This window comes from Epinephelus moara, chromosome 1 (assembly GCF_006386435.1).
Source record: "Epinephelus moara isolate mb chromosome 1, YSFRI_EMoa_1.0, whole genome shotgun sequence".
NCBI lineage: Eukaryota > Metazoa > Chordata > Actinopteri > Perciformes > Serranidae > Epinephelus > Epinephelus moara.
In genome coordinates, this window is record NC_065506.1 from 16,393,524 (window position 1) to 16,411,075 (window position 17,552).

Below are 17,552 nucleotides of genomic sequence, written 5' to 3' on the forward strand. Positions count from 1 at the left end.
TGTTAGCTTGTTAACTTGTTGCAATAAATTGTAAACGGAGGCACTGACTACGTCCCAGTTACTCAATTTCAATGCCTGTGTTGTTATTTAGACAATGAACAGACAATTTTACTGGGACTACTGGGAATTATCAGAAATGAATGAACACCCTGCTGCCAATTAAAATCAAGTATTCACCCAGACTATGGTATAACATACTGTATATAAGCTTGTATGATTTTTTCACTAATTTGTTGATACCCTTCACCAGTTTCCTATAATCCATTAATCCATTTTCTACATCCACCTGTTCTGTTCAGGGTCACAGGGTGCTGGAGTCTATCCCAGCTCATACGGGTAGGTAGGGTACACCCTGGACATGTCGCCAGTCTGTCACAAGGCTAACACATACAGCCGGACAAACACATTCACAGTTGTATTCACACCTTTAGGCAATTTACAGTCATTGGTTCACATAACATGCATGTCACTGGACTGGGAGGAAACTGGAGATCCTGAGGGAAGCCCATGCAATTCTTGCACATGATATTGTAGAAGGTTAAATGGGTCTGTTTTTGTTTTGTTTTGTTTTTTTGTGATTTTTTAACACACTGAAAGAAAATCTTCACATTGGTTTTAAAAGGATGCATTCTGTGATGTCATACAGATATTTTGCCTACTCAATAATTAATACGTTCATACACTGATGCCAATTCTCATGGCTTATCTTTTTTCTCAGAGCTTGAAATGCCTTTTAAAAACAATTCACAGAATCTTCACAAATAGATGTTACTGTATGTATGTATGTATGTATAAACCTAATCTCTTCATCCATATCAGCTCTTGCTAGTAACGCCAGAAATTAGGTCAGCCAGCTTTCATTTTGGATAAGCTGGACTTTAAGAGCAGGTTCTCAAAATTCACATATGGTCACAGTGGAATAGGATCGTTAGGATGGAATCACACACAGTTGATGTGTGCTTTTAAAGCAAAATTAACTTTATTTAAGAAACACGTGGAACCTGAATATGCAGTCATGTCCCCAATACATCTCGCTGCTGGCATTTAATCTGAGGGAGCTGTACAAACAACCCCTATTTTTTCTCCCCACCTTACCTCCATGTGATGAAACACAGTGAAATTTATAGGATCTATAAGCATTATTACCACGACTGTGAGTGCACCATGCTGTGTCTGCGCCTGATTCATGACCCGGTTTCACATCAGTAGTTAGCCCAACAATGCACTGCCAGCCTTAATGAAGCTCATCTAATGACAAATCACCTGGACCACAGACACTGTTCTCTGCCGCCCCTGCAGCCTGTCAGCTGTAAACCACATGTGCTTAAATAAATCAGAAAAAAAACATTGCCTTAACTCTGCCCTGGATTGTTGTAGAGGAAATGGGAACAAAGAGCCTGTGGTCTCTTGAGTGTTAGACTGTGTGCTGTGTCTAAATACAACAGCTTACAGGCCCTCCCAGATCTGTCTGCCCTGCTCAAAGTAATGTCTCATAAGCACATGAACAGATAAGCCCGTGGAAGCCTGAGGAGGGAGTGTAAACAGCTACATTCAGCTCATCCCCACAATGAAGCCATTTCATTTAAATAATTTTATTGAAAGTTTAACTGCCAGGTGAAAATAAATACCATTCACAAGGCTTACAGTACATTATTCTCTGCACACTGGACTCAAAAAAGGCTGTCAAAGTACAGCCAAAATATTTCACATACCTAACAATACATGGATTTTTGTTAGTACAATGGTAACGTGTCTGTTGCTTAACACTAGTTTGTGACTCACAGCCATATGAAAATTAATTAGATGATAGGAATGAGAAAAAGTGAGGAGAATTTAGCAAATTAATAAAATAATATTTGAGGTATTCATGTGTGAGGATATTTGGTGCTTACAACTTGTGTTGCTATGTGCAATGCCTAGAGATATGCCGAGTAATTAGCATTTGTTTCTTTTCTCTGGAAACATCTGGGCCCATCAAGCTCACCACATAATCCCAGAGGGTAAATCCAAGCCTAGCCGCCTACACTGCTAAAGCAATATTTCAATGTGACAGAACATTCACTATGGCGTTCTTTACTATGATTATGGGTATGACAGTAAATTGGCTCGGCACATGGCACAGATAACCGTTGTCAGCCATGCGTAAGTGCTCATAATCACAGTATAGTATCTTCTTAAAATAAAAAAAGAAAATAATGCCCTCCAAGGTGATGGCAAATTAAATCAGAAAAAGGAACAGATGACTTAATTTAAATTCAGGCTCAGGGAGGCTCTGCGGAGACATACCCACAGAACAAACTACAGACAGCACTCGGCCAATGAGCAGGCCAATTTTTGTGTTGTTTAAACAAGGAGCTTATACTGGCAGTGAAAACAAAACACAAAGCAGCCAGCCGGTACTCATTCATTTCAAAGGCGTGCAGGGAGACAAGAAGTGACAATGAATGGTGGTCAGATCTCAGCTACTTGGTGACAGAGGAAAGATGAGCGCAGACGATGATAACACTTTTATTGTTGGATTGTGTTTCCATAAGCATAGTAGGCTCCTCCTGCTGTTTATCGTACATGGACATCAATGGACATGGACATGTTTTTGCTGCAACCTACATAAAGTTTCAATTAGAAAGTCATCTGATGATTATTGTTCCAATAATCAATATATTATTTCATACAGTAAACTTTATAATATGCCCTACCATTTCACAAAGCCTAAGATGATAACTTAAAATTGATATTTCTGTCCAATCAACAACCAACAACTGTCTAAAGTCAAAGATATTCAACTTAAACAATATATACTGTAACAGCAGCAATACTTGGTGAACTTCGCAACTTTAACAATCTCTTATCAAAATAATTGCCAATTAATTTCCTAAACTTATCAACTCATAATAAATTGACTAATTGCATGGCAAAAAAATGCATGGTTAAAAATATTAATATAAATTCATGTTTCAATGCATGTTTTTTTTTAACAGTAGTGTATCTGTGTTTTGTGTTATTCCTCAAAATCCACAGTATGGACAATGCCTGCAAGCAAGAGACTTGGTGGACTTGCAGCACATCACAAAGCCACTGTTGATGTTAGTGCACAGTTAGTGTACATTTGTAAGGGCAAATAAAAACAGTACACAACAAGCTGTCTAACACATGAATTGTTCACCAATAAAACAATAAAGTAAGAGAGTCAAACAAGAAATAGACTTGTCTAGTATACCTGGGGGCCTAAATGAAACTATAATCATAAAGCTCTGTAGAGCCTTAACAATGTAGGTCAGGCTTTACCGTCACCTAAAGTCAATCAAATCAAATACTTGCTCTCTGTAGGCTTTAAAGGTTAGCTCTGAAAAGTTATACTTAATGATGTAGAGGAGGTAATACGGAGTTATACAGGGTTTACCCACTGCTTTTTCTGGCAGTTTATGGTGTACCAACCTATCAACTAAAATGTCACTGACATATATAGAGGCGTATACCCACTTCCTCCTCTGTAACCTACCCATCTACCTAGAAGTACACCCACCTCATCAGCTACCACTACACCCCAGGTATTCCCCTTTGTTTAGCTGCTAAAGGTGGCTAATTGCTAATGCCTGTGGAGCTAACATGGGGATGTTCTGTTTCTAATCCTCCCCAGTGGATGCTCTACTTGTGTATTGTGATGCTACATGTTGTCTTTGCACATTTGCCAGACCAACATATTGTACTGACACAAATTAATACAAACCAAAATATTAGCCAAACACACTGAGCTGTGGTGGGTTGTTTTTCTCTGGTCAGTGTCACAGTAAATTGGGGGGTGTCGCAACACTAAATGTAGCATTCTCAAAAGAATATTATAGGTTAGTTGTAACAAATGAGAGCTTCAGTGCAAGAGGAGGCATGGTGTTTTTTTTCTGTAGCTGAATGCACAATAAGACAAACATCTACGACTGAATGTGTGCAGAAGTGTGGTTGCTATGGTGGCTTGTTTGTAATCTAACTAAAATAAGGTCAAACATTTATATGAGTAGATGATTCAAGAGAAATTAGGCTGTTGAACACAAAATAATGATGTCCCTCACAGTGCCATGTCTGACTTGCATGCTTTAGCTCACTTCATTCCCTTATGACATGTGCACAATAGGACCACAAAATAACCTGTAGTTTTCTGTGACAAGCTCTGTCTCAGGCTGTGTGAAAATCACAGTCATTACAGCCTACATACTCCACTGATGTAGGTAGAGAAGAGAGCTCCCCCGAGGACTGACAGCAAGCCACACACCACCACCATGCAGCATGAGAGTGAGTCAGCTGCCGTCCTACAACCAGAGAAAGCAGCGAGTAGAAAACCCCCCAGGGCTGCTGAACTGGTGATGTGCTAGGCAGTGTGTGTGTGTGTGTGTGTTTGAGTTTGTGGTTGTGGGTGCATCTTTGTTGTACCTGCATGGTACTCTGACATATGTATGCCTTTACAGGTCATTTGTATGACACAGTGAACCATGGTTGTGACAATGGTCTGCAGTTTGATATCTTTCACTCACTGTTGTTAAATGAGGACACAGGTAGCAGTTGCGGTATATGTTAGAATATTACCCACAGCACTGTAAGTCGCATAGTAAAAAGTCAAACTCATGTTTGTCCCAGTTATGTTTCCTTTCTTGTTGTTTTTACTCAAATAAAATCAAGCAATTTAGATCTAACCTAGTGGCAGATTTTAGTGATTCACTCAGGTGTTTTCAGTTATTTTAAATGATTTAGATCTACTTTTGGGGTGAAGTTAGGCAAAGCTATCCCAGGAGTGTTCAAGGTCACCTATCTCCAAAAACCCAAAAGAATCAGAAAGCTGTAACTTGTCCTGCCTTAAAGAGTCAGTGTGTACGATACAGGGGAATAAATTTGGAGTAATGTAAAGCAATATAAAATAATTAAGTTTCTTTACCTGTGTTTTTGTTACCTTAGAATGAGCTGTTTATATCTACATAGGGAGCAGATCCTTATTCATGGAGATCACCATGTTGCACTGCCATGTTTCTACAGTAGCCCAGGACAGACAAACCAAACACTGGCCTTTAACATTTTCATATTGGCCACTGTAGTTAGCAGCCCCATAGTGATAAGCTGCATTTAAAAAACTGAGATTTTTTAAAACATGAAACAGCTTTATTCAGTGCTTTTACTGGTTCAAATAACCAGGGGCATTTGTTTTGGAGAGCAAGAGACCAATTCAGCTCCCGGTAAAAACCTCCTGAATGTTTGGATCTTAAGTTATCAGGAAAAAAAGGTGAGCAGGGGCCACAAAACAAATACGGTGTCAGCCAAGAACAGTTTTGAGCTTGTATTAAGCATAAGTGAAAACACCTGTGTGAGTTTACAATGGGTAACCAGATCAGCCATAGTTTCATAATACATATATTGTGGTCTGCCTTATTTTGTTTTTCTTTTCTTTTCCCTCAACACCTTCTCTACTTTTTATCTACCTAAGGGTAGTTAACACTTTTTGAAACTGCCTTAAGGTTAATTACACCTTTATATCCTCCTCATACCCTGCTCGCAAGTGAATTAGGACAACCACTTTGTCATAAATTAATAAATAAATAATGTAACGTCTGCAGTAACGTGCAGTAAATGTCATAGTCTTTGCTTAAAAAGCTAATACCTGCAACACACCCAGTGTAAGTCCTAGAAGGCCATTTCTGCTCCTGCAAGCAAATGCAGTGATATTTAGATTGCCATATTACACAGGAGCAATTCGATGTGTAGAAGTCATGTCATATAATGTTTAAAGCTTCATTTAGGTTAAATACTGATCTGCCTTTATAAGAATCATTTGAAAAGATTTGATAAGAACTTGTACTATACTTGGAATACACTTTGTTGATGTGATATTTAGTGTGCAGGTAAATTTGTGTCACACTTCAGAAAGAGTGGTTTAAGTTTTCGGTGCTGCCCTTGTCACAGCACTGATACCTTATTTTAAACTACTGTGATGGAGCAATGTGACAAAATACTGCCATTATTTGCAAAGCTGAATTTCCAGAGAAAGCAGCCGTTGGGCCGACCATTTCCATTTTGCTGGTAATACTTGAGTCTGTCATTCAGATCACAGAAGAGAGGCAACAGTTTAATGAGATTTAAATCCCAATAACCCCTGTGCTGGGTTGAAATGCTCTAATCCCATCCCGTAATCACAACCAGTGAGCACTTCTATTTCTCTTTCAGAGGTCAAAACAAGGGAATTCAAATGATTTGGCGTAAAATCCCAAGAAGCATGGCGACAGATGCGTCATGCGACACTGAATCTCATCATCAAAACAGCACAAAATAATCTAAAATTTAAAGAACCACACCTTCAGAGGAGTATGTTTTACTGCTTATTGTTCTCTGACGGGGTGTCAAATGCTATTCCTTAACCTCCTCCACACTTCCAAGTATTATTATTTGTCAACTTCAATAACCCTGGTATGCTAAATATCAGCAGGCATGAGCCTCTTGGTAGAAAATCAACCTTGTATCTGCTAGGTCACTAGTTAAAATGCCCAGGCTGTGATGAAAATCTGGCCAGGTATAAATGAAAGTAACCTCTTTGAGTATCCTGTCTGTGAGCTGCCCTTGTGCAGCACACTTAACCTGAGCTGTTCCGGTAGAACAGCCAGTAGTACAGGGCTGTGGCTAAATTGGGGAACTTCCAGCTGTGAATGTGTGTAACTGTGTGAATGCGAAGCAGGGTGGTGCTGAAAGAAACAGCATGCACGCTCAGCAAAAACCTTCCCTGGACAAATCACTATTAAAAAAAAACATTGCTCATCTTACAGTTGTGCATCAGTATATAACTGCAGTGTGTTTTAGACTGTGTGATGCTGCTCCCAATCAGTGCAGTCCATATCAGATTTCACAGTGGGCAAGCGTGACTCAGTGTAAGAGCTGGCTTGAGTCTTACAGCATATTTTCCAGACTTACAAATGCCTTTGTCCAGAGCTTGGACAGAAACATGATAATGGACAAAGCTGCTGCATTATATAGTAGGGTCTATTGATTTAATGGCATGTAGCTGTAAGATGCTCATCTTAAAGGCACAGTTCAAAAATACATATTTTTCCTCTTCTCTTGTTGTGAGCAGTTTAATGAAGAAACTATTTTCTTTCTACTTAACAACTGCAAACTGTATCGCAGCATAGAAAGAAGCATGCATCTACTGCTAGCTTACTTAGCATAACACTAGGCCTGTTTCCACCGCAGGAACTTCGGGGTAATTTTACGGGGCCGGGGCCGTTGGTGCGTGTCTCCACTGCAGGAACCACCCCCCTAGGACAGAGTTCCGGAACTTTTACAGGGGCTAAACAAGTTCCTGCCTCGGAGTAGGTACTCAGAACGGCCCAGAGAGACTCCTGGCTGGGGCTTGGGGATTACTTGGTGCTGATTGGATATACTCAAGGCGGGATGTGACGTTTTGTAATTACTATGGTTATCGTAGATTAGCTGGGCTAACCGTTAGTTGTTAGCCGTTAGCGGTGTCTGTAATAACTCAGTAACTCAATATACAGTCCGTGAAAAAAATATTTTTTCCAGAAGATATCTTAGTTACAACATGATTGAGCTAGCAAAGCAGTTTTGTGTTGCTATGTGTGGTATTTATTCAGTTTTGGGAAATCACGATGTCTAGAAAGCATCAGCGGCTGCAGCTGACAGGGACAGCTAACAGCAGCAGCAAAGCTAACATCAGGATGTCATCTGTTAAAAGCCTCCCGTTGTCGGATACCACATGAAACTACTCCAGTTAGCTCAATCATGTTGTAAGTAAGACATCCGCTGGAAAACAAAATTTCACGGAGCGTTTATTGAGTTACTGAGTTAATACAGACACGCTGGAAAACAAAATTTCACGGAGCGTTTATTGAGTTACTGAGTTAATACAGACACTGCTAACGGCTAACAGCTAACTACGTCCCTACGTCGCCCCGGTCAAAATGGTCGCGCAACGATTACGTCACATCCAGAGCCCCGTAACCTTACAGGAACCTTCCTCCTACTCTGCTCTCTCAGTGGAGACACGGCGGTTGAGAGGGCCGAGCGAGAGGATGTTCATGTAGTAGTTCCTGCCCCCCAAATAGTACCAGGAACTTCTTCAGTGGAAACAGGCCTATTGAGCTACCTAATGTTACACCTCAGCCAAGGAGGACACCATTAATCTTTACATCTCACGCTGTCACGAGCGTGAGCCTGTCGTCAATGAGTAGATGCATGCTTCCTTCTCGTAGTGTTGCAGTTGGCGGGCGTGGAAAGAAAATGGTTCCTACATGAAATTGCCCACAACAACATCTGTGGATTACCTTGAGTAACTGGGTCGTGATTTCTGGAAAGAGACAATGCTGTTGAGTTTTTCAAATGTATTTTTTGGCACATTGAGCTCCACAAGCAGAGTGCCATCTAGTTCCATTATGTTCAATAGAAGGCAGATAGCTGATAGGCTGATAGCTCCAGTACTCTGCAACTCACACCAAAACAATCCAGACTGATAAATAGCACCAAAGGTAAGAGGAAAAATATGTGTTTTTTGATTTGAGGTGAACTGTCCCTTTGAAATGCAACTATGGCCTCTGTGGATGATAATGTACAAGTGACACAGAGAAGAATTAGAGGGCCACATACTGACCACAAAAAAACCTCACAACAAAAAATAATGGCAGTACATGTTGTAATACATGTCGAAATATCTTTCTCTCGTCATATACTCTAATAGTTTAACCTTAACAAGAAGCAGTATTTGTTGTTGTGCTCGCTCAGCAACTGGTCATCAAACAGTTAAAGGAGAGAAAACAATTATAAATAGTTAATGTTTATCATGGAGGTAATAATACCAGCTCGTTATTCTAAAGGTTGTCTTGACGTGATCTGCATGTTTGGAATCACGCAGGCAGCGATAACACAACAACAAAGTTGGCAGCAGGAGCAGGCTACATGCTTCGTAGGGGGAAATTATATAAGACACCGAAGCACTTCCTCAGGTCAGCCCCAGCCACCTTCTCAACAGCTTTTATTTTCTTTGCATAAAGATCACATCATCTCTCAGCTTAAGTCGTTCACAGCCACCTAGCGAGCCTTTAGAAGGCTTTGCAGCTGTGCACAAGGAGGCCGTCCATTAAGAGTTAATGAATTCACTTTCACAAAAGGACCTTAAAGCCACAGTTCTCAGTGCTGTGTCTCGGAGATAAAAATAGAAACGAGGCAGAATGGACGGGATGCTATTTACAGTCCTCCAAATATCTGTCGCAGAAACTGTCCACCTATAGTAGTAGGCCTACTTTCCCCTGAGCATGAGGAAATAATGACATGAATTCCCTCTGCTTCCCAGAGACAGTGATTACATCTCATGCACTTATAATTATTATCACCCCCACCCCCACCCCCTCCCCCCACACCACTGCCTGAACTCTGCAATATCACAGGAAAATCTAGGATTGCATAAGAAGCCATGCACCTATTGCCCTTAATCTGAACTGTGAGAGAGAAATGAAATGGCTTCTGGATGCATGCGATGAGAGCAAATATCTGAATATTTCCAACACACTAACTGTAGCTTATTACAGCTGTGATCGCACCTGTGATGAACGTAGGTCTGTTTACTATAAATGAAATGTGTCATGACTGCAGGATTTCTACATTGAACAGACAAAGCATCCACACATTCGGTGACATGGTTTGCACCAGTCTGTCTCCCACTGACCCCTGGCTGTAAGTGCATGTGTGTCTGTGGTGTGAACTGGGGCCTCAGTGAGTGGGCACTAGCACAGAGCAAAGACCACAGGAAGTGTTTGGAATGCCTTTGCTTGAGCTTTATCAAACAATGGAGGGCTTATTGGGTATTTGATTTTCCAGATAGCAAGATCAGAGAACTACTGACTGTGCGTGCACACACTTCAAGCACCTCAGAGAAATTAACAAAGAAGAAAGAAAGGAATTCAGGAGATAATATTTAGTTACATAACGGCTGTGGTATTTAAGTTTTTTTCTCCGTGCAAGCTAAAGATGTAGGTTGTGTCTGTGCTTTCTTAAAACGAGCTAGATTTTACTTGTGCTTCTTTCATTTCTGCATATTGTGTTTTGCTAGTATCACAAAAAACAGTGACAACCTTTCAGTGTATAAGACTTTGTTATGAATAATCTTAAACAATTTGCATTTCAAGTATTTGCAAACACAAGTTCTTGAGAGGTAGGAGAGAGCTGGATTGAGGTTTTACACAACCTCCTCATCAGAATACATCTTATTAAGTCTTGCATAGTGGGTGTCCGATTATCCCACAGAAGAGACGAGGTGGACATTAAGCACTAACATTTTAAGTATGCAGAGTAATTTCCTGCCTCAAGGACCAGATCATGTCAGTGATATTGATTTGAACACACAGATGTCTTGACATGTGGGCACAGATGCTTCTCAAATGATATGAATACAGACAGTGATTATTCAATTTGTATTTTAAAGTGCCAACATCTTCACAATCATGCCGGGGTCGCTCAGGGGAGCCATTGAGGTTATTTTAAAAACTGAGAGAATACAGATTCCACTTTCATCACATGAATGGCCGCTGATTTGTGCGCCCCTCTGGGTGATGTGATTCAACAGAATTTGAAGTCAGGACATGCTGTATCAGAGAAGGGCAGCCTGGAACACCCAACAGCATGTCACTGACATTTACTTAGACCAAATCATGTCAGTTTTATTATGATTAATGCACGGTGAACTTTTGAAAGTAATGTCACAAACGAACGTCCTCTATTAACCAAAGCTCTTACTGAATATTTGGGAAGAGATAAACATGGTGCTTAAACATCATAAAAGTAGATGAGGGTGTGATTTGTGCATGCATGTAGTTTTGCAGTACATACAGACTGTACCAGCTGGGCAGGAGCGAAAGATCCACTTAAGCTGGCATGATGGGAAATGTATGATAGGGAAGTAGTTTAGTCAAGTCAAACAGATGCACAGGCCCAGTAACAGTGATCCAGAAGGGCCTGGTATTTACAGTAGGCCTATTTACAACACACACTGGGCGAGTCTTAAGCCGGTGTGGGGTGTTGATAATATATGACTGGATCAGCATCCATAGCAGGTTAGTCTTGCTTGACACAGTGCTACCCAACCCCCTGTGACTGAACAAACTACACACTGGCAGCATAAGGATACCCATAGGCTACTGCTGTGTAAATATCCAGAAAACTATTTCTGTGAAGGTACAAAGCTCTTATCTTATTATAAAACAAATTATGCAGAACATATTTGACTTGCCTGAAAGTGGCACTTAATACCTCTCATAGACACACCTTCAGTACACGCAGCTGACAGTAAATAACCTCGCAAAAATGTCACAGCAACGTCAGTTTTCTCTCAGGTTTATGACTTAAGAGTTCCGTTTCGTGGTCAGTTCTTGGATCATATTTGTTGGCTCCTAACTCTGGCCTTGTTGTCGAGATGCGTGAAACTATAGTAGTGGCTTTAACGCAGTCATTCTCAAAATCCTCTTTAGAAACATTTCGCTGCTCGGGCGTCCTCCTCACACAAGTCAGGTCACTTTCCCTCAACGCGATGTTTACAGTTATGCCATGGTCACATCTGCTTGCTTACCGTTTTGAGCCGAGATGAAAGGCAGCATCAAGTTCCCCAAAAGGACCACCGCCAGCATCACTGCGTTAGGATGCATTGCTGGGGCTCGATGAGAGTACCAGGGTCTCGGTCGGACGAATGTGGGAGGAGAGATCGTGTATTAAATCACAAGATCTAGAGAGATGGGCCCAGCATAGCACCGGGTTCTTTAAAAATAGTCAGCCGATGAGGATTTAAAAAAAAAAAAATCTGTAGAAATGTCTCCCTGATTCAAAGACCTTTTGAGGACAGCGATGGGTGAAAGGTCCGGGACGAGGCCAGCGGCTCAGGGATGCCGATATGCGGCCATAGGCGGTGAAGAAGCCTCGTCGGATTGCGGAGGAGAGGTCTCTGGGTGTCAGGGAGATTGTCCACAGTGTAGTTCTGAAGATTCAAAGATGCGCAGAGCGATGCGCATTTGCGCTCTCGCGGTCACGGTTCGGTGATTAAAATGAAAGTAGCGCAGAAATTATTCCCGACGGGAAGTGATGTAGCCTAAACATAAGTCTGCTCCAAAAAGAGGAACAGATGCTGGTAGGACACCGACGGCAGCAACGACAAGCTGCGCGTGCCCTATGCGCTCATGACCGTGGATAAATACACACGGGCGCACACACGCATATAACACGTATGTGATGTTGTTTGTGAACTCAGGCAGTTATTATGTGCCTCCCTCATTTCCTTGTTCGCGCATAAGCTTCAATTGTTATTCACATTTTCATCATGTGCCATTTAGAGGCTGTTGTTCTTGCTCATACAGTATTTAATGAAGTGTAAACGACTACAGTTATAGCCTCCCCCTTATGTGATTTCCTTATTCTTTTCAGCATCTCTTGCAATATTCATGCAATCACAAACTGTCAGCTCCTTCATCACCACCAGTCAAGTCAGATTTCTCACAGACTTTGTAGAACAAATGACAGATTTTTCTGTGGGCGAGATTTCAGTATTTACATTTCAAAACTTGCAGTGGCTCTGCAGACGTTACTGAAGGCAATCCAGTCACAGTTTGCACCAGGCACATTTTTCCCAAGCCTATTTCACAGTGCCTAAATACTTTCTCTTGTCAGGTTTTAATGTGAGGAGATTATGGTGATGCTCTTGAGCCCACTGAGGTCATTTATAAATTATGTCATCACATCAGTGGCCTGGGTGTTCTCAAGCTGTATGTACCACATCCCCTTGAAAGTTCAACATGGCCTCCTGTAATCCTCTCTATCCTTAATCTGTGCTGCTACATGGGCGACCTCATGTGGCCAGTGGAGGTAAACTGGAAAGCCCTCAGCATGCACTCCATTTTTTAAATCATAGACAATTGCAGCAAATGAACCACAAACACTTGAGCACATGCACACACTTCTATAACTAGGCTTAAATATTAGTTAGATAAATCCAGCAACCTTTCAGTTGGAAAATACCTTTTTCAATTGTGCCATTTCTTTGTTTTGTTCCATTATAGTGAAATTCTGGGCCTGTAACTTGACACCTCAATGTAAAGGCTTGCCCTTTGACATAAGCCTACGCCTCCATGTATGTGTTTTTGCTGGACTATTGCAATGGGCCATTCTGTGCTCAACTGCAGAACAAACTTCCCTCCACTTTACAGCCCTCCCTCCAGTTTGTCCATGGGAGACCACATTTAAAATGTAACCCCACCTGAAACCTCGCACAGGCCAATCAGCTAGAGAAATGTCAGAGCAGTCGGCACACCCTCCTTTGTTCAAAACCAATCAGAGTGGAAGTGTGGCATTTTGCCCGAGGGGAAAACTTACCCCTGGATGCGTTAATTACGCATCACTTAGCTGTTGCCAATGTGTTCACAACGGTGGACCCTCTTTTGGGCTTTTTACAGCGTTTGTCTTCATTTTTCGGTCAATCTAGTATGGAAAGTAGACAACAATGGCTTACCAGGCTGAAAAATGAACTTAGCAACAGTCCTCTGGTATCAAATGTGGCTTTTGGCTTTATCCTCATGGGACTAGAGAAGCTGGTGGAGCTGGAGTTTGAGTGTCCTTGCAACCCTACATGGAACGGAGTGTTTTCATCAGCATTCTTCATCATTCCTGCCGTCATGGCCTTCACCTTGATGCTGATCATTCAAGGATGCAGATGTGATACGTGGTGCAGGAAAACTGTTTCCCTCTCCAGTTTCGTTCCTGCTATCGTGTGGCTCATTTTGTTGTTCCTCGATGGCCAATACTTTGCTTGTGCTATGACAGACTGGGAGGGTAGATTTGTACTAGTTGACAAGGCAGCTCCGCAGAAGTGGTGTGAGCCAATTAGTGAGGGAGATGTCACCCCACAAGAACTAATGCTCCGCTCACAGCAGCTGTTTGTTTTTTCTCAGGTGAGTTGAATATTTTCTAGTTTACAGGAGATAATGTGGGATGAGCGGAGTGAGAACACCTCCCCTCAGAGAATGCACTGCAGAGAATATATCTCCATAATGTGATGCCACTAGCCTTTGGAAACTGTTATTATAGCTCTGTTAATACACTTTGTTGACCAACAATACACATTTTCTATTGATGTTTACTAAACAAAGTGTCGCTTCACTCTTTTGTACCCCAGGTTATAGGCATAGTCCTCCTCATTTTCATCTGTGTGGGTCTCGTAGTGTATGTAATCAGAGAAAGCTGCCAACAAGAGGTGGAGATGCAGGATTCAGATGTAGCCGAGCTCACCGTCCTCAGGATGAGCTCTCTACGGACCAGGACATCATGAGAGGATTTACACCGCCCACCACACCTGCCCTGCTGGCATGGACACTTTGTAAATACCCCGAACGGACTTTACTATGAGTTTTCATAGCTGTTGTCAGTAAGTGTTGTTTGAAAGTATTTCCCCTGAAACAAATTGGACATAGGTCTTGAATGGTCAGCGATGTGGCCTTATGAAGTTGCCGTAAATATGGATGTTATTGAAAACAGTGTTTTTGTATTAACAGTGAATATGTAACCAGTCTTGTGCCTGTGTGTATCTCACACTTCAGGGCAGCAATGTAATCATTTTTACTTATCTTTAAAGCAGTGGTTCTCAAACTGTGGGGTAGACCCCCTTGAGAGGGCATAGAGCCTATGCAGGTGGGACGTGGATGACCAGGGAAAAAATATAGAGTAAAACCAAGTTAAATGAATATGATTTTTGTAGGGAAAACAAACAAGAGTTTGCTTATGCTAACATGCTGACCTTTACTTAGCTAAAATACAACATTGCTTCCCCACTAGAGCAGGAATGAGTCCTAAACCCGTACATGGGTTAGCATTTTAGCATTCCCGGTTCCCTCATCTTAAAGTAAAGTTATTTTTAAACTTTTTCTTTTCATTTTAACTCTTAAAACTGTCAGAGGTAATTTTCTTGTGGTTAACACAAGCTTAGACTTCAGCATTTTGTTCTACAACGTAATATACATCAGTAAATTCTCCACCTGTAAATTTTTAAAGGCCTTAAGTGTCTTAAAAAAGGCGATTGCTAACAAGTGACTAAATGAGACTACCGAGTGTCATCATGCAGAACATGACTTTACAGCGTCCTTTTGAAGGCAACGTTTAAGTCATGTAACTGTGGTGTAGTTCCTTAAAAGCCTAACGTTAAGCTTTTTACCTCTGGCGATTGAATTTATGCTCCAGAAAATCATAAAAGTGGTGTTCGCTTGTCAAGATTGTCTTGCTGAACATAAAGTGTAAATATTATAATGTTTGTCTGCCAAAATCTAATGGAAAAATCACATTCGCTTTTAGTTGAGGGAACTAGAGTGATGTTAACTTCAGGGCTGGCCTACAAACAAACGTCATCCTTGCAACACTCTATTATTATTAGTGATTCATTTCTTAAAAAAAGGTAGGCGTGGGGCTTCAGCTTTTTTCCCAACTTCTAAAGGGGGGCATGACAAAAAGATTGAGAACCACAACTTTAAAGGAATAGTTTGATATTTTATTTATAAATATGAAGCTACAGTCAGCAGGCAGTTAGCTTAGCACAAAGACTAGAAGTAGAGGGAAACAGCTTGCCTGGCCCTGTCCAAAGGTAACAACATGCTTACCAGCATGTCTAAAAGTTCCAAATTCATCAGTTATATCTCAAGAGTTTGATCTGTACGAGTGTAAAAACAATAATTTGCTGTTTTAAAGGTATGTGCTGAACTATTGCTTGTATGGAAGCAGTTGCCAGGCAACCAGTGGAGACTCCAGGAAATTACTGCAAGAAATAGTCCAGCACAAAACCCCTCATAAAACTGTGAATTATCCCATTCCACCCTTTTTTCCAGTCTTTATGCGAAGTTCAGATACCGAGGCTGCTGACTATAGCTTCATATTTACCAGACAGACACTAGAGTGGTTATCGATCTGCCCATCTAACTCTCAGCAAAAAGGCAAATAAGCATATTCCCCAAAATGTTAAACTATTCATTCAAAGTGATATTTCACTTTGACACATTTTGTGTGTTTTACTGTCAGCTGAGTGTACTGAAGGTTTGTTGTGTTTTTGAGCCAGCAGCTCTGAGAATCTCAGCCAGCACTGCTCTCTTATCTTTAACTCTGTACCTTGAAAATAGCATTTCATATTTTTAACCTGGACGTTTTTTCGTGCCTTTTGTATTAGCTATATTGACACAAGTGGAATCCACCTGGCAGCTGATATTGATCCGACTAATATTAGTTGACTTGTACTGTTTGTATGAGGTGTTTGTGCCAAAAATGAAAATGTTCCATCAAGGTGAAATTTCACTTGAAATACTTTTGTTCTCCCTCCTGGGTAGCAAATGTCTCCAGACTTATGTAGGGTCGTGACCCCCGGCATGTCTGATCCTACCAAACCGTGATGATTCAGACTGAACAGATATTCCTAATGATTTACCTGTTTGACAGCTAGAGATGTAAAACCATGTACATGATGATTTGTATCATGGCTGCAACCAGCCAATAGTAGGATGTAGACACAAATTCTGTAACAGTATTTTCAGTATGATTTTTTTATTGTTTTGTAATAAAAGAATTTATTTATTTAAGAAAAACCCTCAGGGATTTTGTACAGTCATGTCATTATGATATTTAGTTAAGAAATAGATACAACCCTCACAAGCCTGCAGTCTTGGGAATTTGAGTTTGTCTTAAAGTGTGATCAATTCTGTTGTGAAACTAGGTTTACTGTAGCATCAAATACTAACACACTGTAGGACAGAAACTAATCTTTTGTATTACAAACACTGCAGTTTTGTCATTCAAAGCAACAGAGTGGAAATACTGGGAATATCCTTTCAATTTTGGGCTTATAATAAATGCCAGACATTAAATTAATCAGGCACCTTCAGTAAAAAAAAAAATTCAAAATGATCAGTGTGACACTTGCTACAATAGCACGGTATCTACAGAGGAAACAAAGACTGTCTGTAGATTCTCAGGTGAGCAACACCTTTGTATCCTAGGACAGCCTTTATCCAGAAGAGACTCACTCGGAGACTTTATTGGCTGATCTCTGCAGCCTGGAGATTCAACTCAAGTCTGATGAAACTGACACATACAGTAGTTGTGTAGCTCTGACTCGTATTTCTTGTTACTTACAACATTGCCCAAGTGCCAGTTAAGCCCATTAAGTGTAGAAATTGGGGCAGACCCTGCATGTTCATCCTGTGGGAGGGCTTATTCAGGACTTCCTGTATGGCCCTGAGGAAGTTGTTGTCTTTATCCACTCCGCTCCCCTCACTTTTAGACACAGCAGGGTGTCACATTCATCGGCAAAAAACAAATGAAAAGCTAAAACTGGGACTCAATGGAGTCTTGAACTACTTTCCTTTCTTTTATGAATAATGAACTGTTTGCATGACCTTGACGGTAAACTATTCTTGCCCAGAGGAGCCAGCCTATAACTCTTAAGGCTTTCAGAGGTAATTTGGCAAATGCTGCAGCTTACTGACTTGTTACAGGGATTTCACCTA

The 17,552-nt window shown here is 41.0% G+C and overlaps 2 protein-coding genes across 3 annotated transcripts in view; one reads left to right on the plus strand and one right to left on the minus strand.

Moving 5' to 3' along the window:
* The window catches only part of nptnb (neuroplastin b), a 30,736-nt gene extending 18,539 nt beyond the window's left edge, over positions 1–12,197 (minus strand). Inside the window, exon 1 of one of the 2 annotated variants that reach the window (XM_050052094.1) lies at positions 11,600–12,197. In XM_050052094.1, the coding sequence (XP_049908051.1) occupies positions 11,600–11,675 (76 nt within the window). In that variant the 5' untranslated portion in view covers positions 11,676–12,197. The remainder of the gene's footprint in view (positions 1–11,599) is intronic. The other variant, XM_050052103.1, reaches the window with a different exon arrangement.
* A 1,303-nt stretch (positions 12,198–13,500) lies between these two features.
* On the plus strand, positions 13,501–16,555 carry LOC126392193 (calcium homeostasis modulator protein 6). The gene is made up of 2 exons (XM_050047486.1): positions 13,501–13,964; positions 14,189–16,555. Exons 1-2 carry the CDS (start codon positions 13,590–13,592, stop codon positions 14,339–14,341), a joined length of 528 nt encoding a protein of 175 aa, XP_049903443.1. The 5' UTR covers positions 13,501–13,589; the 3' UTR covers positions 14,342–16,555.
* The last annotated feature ends 997 nt before the right edge of the window (positions 16,556–17,552 follow it).